The sequence below is a fragment of the Cryptomeria japonica genome, chromosome 2 (genome assembly GCF_030272615.1).
Source record: "Cryptomeria japonica chromosome 2, Sugi_1.0, whole genome shotgun sequence".
Lineage (NCBI taxonomy): Eukaryota > Viridiplantae > Streptophyta > Pinopsida > Cupressales > Cupressaceae > Cryptomeria > Cryptomeria japonica.
Genome location: NC_081406.1, coordinates 659,903,806 through 659,910,560, shown reverse-complemented (window position 1 = coordinate 659,910,560; position 6,755 = coordinate 659,903,806). Strand labels below are relative to the sequence as shown.

General features: G+C 34.9%; 1 protein-coding gene across 1 annotated transcript; it reads left to right on the top strand.

Moving 5' to 3' along the window:
* Positions 1 to 3,493: 3,493 nt before the first annotated feature.
* On the top strand, positions 3,494 to 6,677 carry LOC131055173 (uncharacterized). The gene is made up of 2 exons (XM_057989778.2): positions 3,494 to 4,464; positions 5,056 to 6,677. The coding sequence occupies exons 1-2, from the start codon at positions 3,609 to 3,611 to the stop codon at positions 5,580 to 5,582; spliced, it is 1,383 nt and encodes a 460-aa protein (XP_057845761.2). The 5' UTR covers positions 3,494 to 3,608; the 3' UTR covers positions 5,583 to 6,677.
* Positions 6,678 to 6,755: the final 78 nt, after the last annotated feature.

The window sequence follows — 6,755 nt, the reverse complement described above, 5'->3', positions numbered from 1 at the left end:
AGCACATTGAAATTCAACATCATTTTGTAAGAGAGAAGATTATGTCTCAAGAGATAGAGCTACAATATTGTAACACAAATGAGAACATGGTTGATGTATTGACTAAGCCATTGGGAAAAATAAAGTTTGTAATATGTAGGGATATGTTAGGAGTACATCATAATTCAGTTGTTCTTTAAGGGGGAGTGTTAGCATAAATCACTTCTAAATTATGCACACACATAGGAGGTAGAGTTTGTATTTGAATAGGAGTTTGTAAAGAACTTACTGATTTGTTCATAGTACTAATTTGCTAGCATAGATAGTTGTCAATAAGGTTAAGTTTTTTGTCAAATAGCTATAGCAAGATGTTGAGTTAGCTACTAGTTATTTAGAAGTTTAGTTGTATGCAAATCATGTATAAATATCCATTGTTTATGTTGTTAATAATACACTCGTAGAGAGTTCTTCCTTTCTTTGTTTTCTACTCTGTCCTACATGCTATTCTTTTATTTAATTGACTTTAGTTACTCTCTTCGTCACAGTTGACCCTAACTTTTGTTAGAACACAAACAATGATTTAATAAAAAATATTTTGGCCATTTATAGATTCTAAAAAACATCCCGCTAAAACCATGGCAAGTGCCTTGCCTCAAGATTTTTACATAAAAAGTGTCCTATTGTCAATGATGAGAACAAGAAAAATGGACAGTTTGTAGGAAAAAACTATGAACCCGACAACAATAGAAAAATGAGATAGACCCATACCAATCTCTCTATAACTGGTGCTTCAATCTATTATTTCTAAATTGTGGCATGATCTTAATGGTGCCAATGAGAAAAAAAGGTAGAGTTTCCAAAGAAAATTAACAAATCTCTACCACATATGTCGTCAATGGTGCAGATAAGGAAAAAAATAGAGTTTGTAGGAAACAGTTGACACAAACCAAAAGATAATGAGCCAATGTAAGTGATCTCTTGTTATATAAAACTTCCATATCTTATTGACTATGTATCTAAAAAACGCATTATAAAAAATTAATGGAGAAGCAGATAGTTTTTTCGCAAAACTCCTTAAATCACACACACTAAGCTTACACTTGCAACTTAAAAGTGTTAGATACTCAGAGTTGACTGACATTCTTTAGATTTAATATGTTGCTTAGTTTGTGAAGTTTAAGATTGACCCTTTGTCCCTAATGAATTTTGATGCGTGATTTTTATACATTGTTTATAGAATCATTTCTTAAAGTATACCTTTCCCCCCATCCCCAAGATGATTATCTTATAAAAACTTAACCCATAGCACATTAAAGCTACCAAAAAATATTGCACCGTATTGCATTAGATAGTTTGATTATCGTTGGTGGAGTTCCTTGGGCACTTGAAGAGTGAAGCGACGATCATTCAAGCTTGCAACTACAATCCCAGTGACTGGTAAAGAAATAGATAAGGCACAAACAAACATAAAATTAGGCAAAGGCATTCGATGAACCCCATTAAATCTTCTAGACAAGTCATTATTATTATGAAATAAAGATCCAAAACTAGGGCATGACAGACAGAGTGTGAACAAGTCTTAAATATTATAGATTAGATAATATTTGATTCATTTCTCGAAGTATTGATAATAAAATTCAATTTAAATTTTTAAGATTTGTTTTGAGAATTAGAAGCAATTGGATGAAATGGGCTGGTCCACAAACAAAACCTTGAGGGCATGCATCTTTCTGTAGTGGAGACAATAAATAGTGAGCTTAAGGAATCTTTCTATGGTAAAATCATTATAGAAATATAAGAACATCAATATTTTTATTTTTATAAGAAAAGAGGAAATTGCGATATCTTAATTATATATAAAGATATTAGTATATTTTTTTTTTTTAGAAAGAGATGGAATTAAGGATATTTTTTTGTTGTAAATCATATTATTATTATTTTAAATTTCATATCAAACATATCTAATCAATTAGTTATTTATAAGAGAGCACAAGCTTTAAACTCTAAATTGAAATCTCTTTGATTGAGAGTTAAGGACTGAATTTATCTTTCTCAAGAAATAAGACTTCGTCTATATTATTCGAGTTTTAGACTCAACAAAATTTAATCCTTGATAGACTTTCTCAGAATCATTTAACTTCACCATCAAACAATAATTACATTGATATAATGCATGATTTTGATTTCAATTTAAGTAGGATCATAGTTGTGAGCTTGAGTGATCATAGCTTTGCTCGTCAATTGCCCAAGAAACTCGACCCGAGATAATCAAATTGTCCAAAGCAATACCGTGATGCAATATCTTGAGTGATACACAATTGGTCGGCATGTGTAACAATACAAAATTTCACTTTAGTTATGTGTGATGGCCAATTGAATATCATTGATCAAATAGAAAATTGTGTAGGACCTTAGGGCAAAGACATAAACAATGAAGAAAATAAAAAAGAACACACAAAAATTATTGCAGCAAACAACAACAACACAAACTAATAACACACAATGATAGTTTACTGATTCAAAGGAATTACAAACACTTCTTGATCGTGTGATCAATGATTAGTTGATCAAAATGATTGAAGATAAGAATACATTACATATGCCTCAATAAATAGAGGCCTTTGACACATTGAAGGACAGTTAAAATTAAAAGAGATCTCATGAACATTCATGCATAGTTCAGTTTTCATTTTTATGCAAATCATATTTTTAGAAAAATATATTTTAACTGCAATTCTTCACATACAAGGTGGAAGAAATTACTATTCCAACAAATAATTTGCAATCTTACATGCAACAATCCTTAATTACAAATTGATACATGAAAATTACATTTTCCTAAACGTCAAAATTCATAGTTTGATTTTTTAAGTTTTATCTTTTGAGATTTAGAAGCAATTGGACGAAAATTCTCATATCAGGTTGGGTCCATAGTCAATTTAAAGCTTGAAGGCATACATCTTTCTGTAATGGAGACATTACATAAATGTTAGGCCAAAGAGCATCTTTATGTGATAAAATCATTATGAATATGTGGTATTTTAAAGTAATATAAGGATTTACTTTATGAGAAAGAAATGGTGATTGTGCTCCCTTAAATAAATATAAAGATATTTATATTTTTATATTATGAGAAAGAGATGAGCTTAAGGACATCTTTGTTGTAAAATTATAATATTTTTTCATGAAAGATTTGAAAGAGACATCTTTCTCTTGAAGATAATCATTTGATTATTTATAGAAGAGCACAATTGTTAAATGACTGAAAAAATAGGACTGAAGGATATACACATGATTTTGATTTCAATTAAAATAATATTCATAAACAATAATAAATATTAAAAAATACAAAATCAATTTTGATTTCAATGAAAATAATAATCATAAACAATAATAAGTATTAAAAAATACAAAGTTCGTAAGAAAATAAACATTTCGAATTTTTTTTTGTATATGTTGGTTTCAATCAAAACTGATGCTGACTGAAGGGAAAGTTATTTTGACCTGTCTGCCCTCCGTTTGCTGTTTTTCTGTGTGGTTTTCCTGCAACAATAATTGTTGCAAACTTACAGAAAAAAACTTTTCCATAATAGTCGTGATATACAGGATAGCTTAATCCTTGCAAGGCCATGGCGAGAGATGGGGGTGAGTATGTGGAAAGCTGGAGTGAAATAGCCAAGATATCTGTGGTGTTGGCAGTGGTGGTGATATTTATTGTCTTCATATCAAAGGACGCAGTGAAGGCGTTGAAGAGGAGAGCGCATTGGATTCCAGGCGATAGTCTTGTACTCACTGCTCTTACAATTCAATTGCTTAACCAGCTTAGTGGGCATGGAGCGTTGGTGGAAGAGGCATTGAACAATCCTTCTCCATTCAGAGAAAACATTCTTAAGAGCGATTTTTATATGATTCATAGCAGCCAGGTGATGCTCTGTATAGCCATAGCATATATGGTGCCAGGAATGCCCGCTCGCGGCTTCGAAGACGCGTGGGGCAAGCCAACGGCCTTGGTCATAACTATCCTTGTCCACATTACTTCAGAAGTATACACTATACATCAAGCTGACTCTACATTAACTGGTTACCTCTATATTTGGCCGCAATCAAATGAAAGTAACCACACAGTGTACATTGCCATAGCTTTCACAGTGTCCTTCTCTTTCCTAATGCTCGTTCTTCTTCTGGGCTGCGCTACCATAGCTGGCAAGGGCATCGAAGGCATCATTTCTCAGAAAATTCCTCTGATTCTTTCCACGCCCAGTTCAGATCAGTGCTCATCTTGTTGGCAGGCAGTTGAAGAGCAAATAATGCGGTCATGGATTGTTGCTCGTGCTTCCAACCCCGAATACATCATTGCCAGGTCGCCATTGAGTTCGTCAGTTGCTGCCATTGTTACAGTTCAAGCCGTGGCTTCAATAGCTAGGTGGTATATTGAGGGCCCATCTGTAGTGATCTACGATTTGTTTGCAGGGTTAAAGTTCGCAGGTACTGTAAATATTCATGTTAATGTGTTAACAATTTGCTTTTGTCGGAGTTTAACACTGTTCCTTTACTTTCTATAAAATAAAAATGTAAATCTTCATTTTTCAACAAATAATTATTATAGATTAACCCATGCATCAGTATTTGATTGACAGACAATGGTAAATAGGTGTAAAATTCAGTGCCTCTGTAGCCTTACTAGAATTTGCAGCAAAGCCATACATCATATAGGTATAATCCAGAGAAACCCACTTTACCTCCCAAAAAATATGGACCCCTTGGGATAAGGTCTTATGATAAATTTCCTTTTGATATGTTGGAGATGGTCTTCTTAGAGTATCTTTAATCAAAATTCATGTGGAATTCATAAGAGATTGTTCTGAAAAAGTTTGGACTGAAAATGTTAAGTTTGAAGATCCTGCAAAAGTGCAGAGTTTCCATAGACTTCATAAATTTTTGTATAGAAGTTAACCTTGTAAAGGACCTTTCCTCGCTCACATTTTTACTTTCTTTCTTTTGGCTGTTTATACCATTAATTTCCAAGAATAATATTACACAATTCTATTCTGCTTCAATTGTGGTCTGGGCTAACAGGTACAGTGCTTCAACAAGTGTTCATATGCATAGGATGGGCAATCATCGGATGGAGATGGGCCACTGCAGTGGGTTATTACACCAGATGGCAGTCAGACAACTGGCGTAGCGGCTTTCAGATGGAAGATTTTTGGACCAGACACATTAGAGAGATGCAGGAGGCCCTACAACCCCATCTGACCGAAGAAAAAAAGCTTGAGAAGAAGGTGAAAAAGCTAATTGCCAAGGATCCCACCAGTCTAGCAGTACCAAGGCAATTGTTGTATGTGGTGCTTTTGTTGCAGTGGCTAGTGGTCTTATGCAGTAAAGTCTGCTGGATTGTCTCTCTCTGGATTTTCCAAAACAAATGTATGAGGAAGTTATTGTCTTTCATATTATCCAAGCATGAAATAGCGGCTTTCGAAGACTACTCAAAATATAGAAAAATTCTGGAGGGTGTGGAGATGCTAAGGGAGACTCCTCAAAGCCTGTGGATGGCTAACCGTAAGTCTATTGCAGAAGCGAGGAATCTTATCAGATTGGGCTAAGATGATGCGGAATATAATTGCGAAGATCTGATTGCCTTTCTGGCAGAAAAAAGGACCCCTGGGAGTTTAGGCATTAATTTTCTGGATTCCAGTAAACATCAGATGGGATTGAAGTATTTATGTAATGAGCAGAGAGCACAATCAAGCAGGGTGGAAATGCAGTCACTAGATGTAGAAAAGCACTTCGCAGACGTGGGTAAAACATCATGGAAAATGACAGCGGTGTCCCTACTTACAATTATTGTCGAGCTGTCTCCAATTTGCGTGGAAGATGATGATGAAGCCTGTTCCGTTTCTCATGCTTTTCCTCCAAAACGGGCTGAAGATTGTTTAAAAGCATACTCTCAAGCATGGGAGATTGTAGATTTTATTGAGGACACAGAGATAGGACGTGACCAAATCATTAGTCAAGCAGCTGATAAACAGTTCCGCAGACTAAAGACCATAGTGAAGAAGGGGAGTCTTCCTAGTAATAATTTTCGTCATGCAACTCCCAAGTGCGTGTCTACAGCATTGAATGAGCTCGCAGAGGAATATAAAAAGCAAACGGAGCCATCTGGTGGGGTGAACATTGTATCTGCAGTATTTGGTTCACTAGGGGTGAAAAATAAGAAAAAGGGCAAAGATCTCCATTCAGAAAATTGGGATAGAGTGGGAGGCAATGACTCAATTGATTGGAAGGCTGCTGCAATTGGCAATGGCATCTACAAACTGTGCAAAAGCATTGACTATAGCTCAACTTCTGACGTCAAGGAACTGGTTAATGAGATAGAATCTTCTTGGCAGATATTATATATGGTTGCATCATTCAAGCGAAATCCAGACTGGTGTTGAGCTCCAGAAAGTGGGCTCGAGATTCCCATGAAAACAAAATGGTAGAGCACTTTATACGACTGGGAAAGCCAGAGTAGTAATGGAGAAATTGGAACATGTTGAGAAGGAAAGGACCAGCGACACCAACTCCCTCGCAATAGTTGGTTTTTAGCTCGTGGTGGTAGTCTCTTTAAGCCTGGATGGTTAGGTGATAAACTTTTATATGAAGTGACATCATTATGTAACTGCTCTATTTCTAAGCATAAGTTGTGTTAGCACATTTCTGCCTTTTCTTATCTCAATTTTCATAAGTTTTTATTTTTCTCTAAATTTATAAGATGAAAAGTTTGTATCCAACTG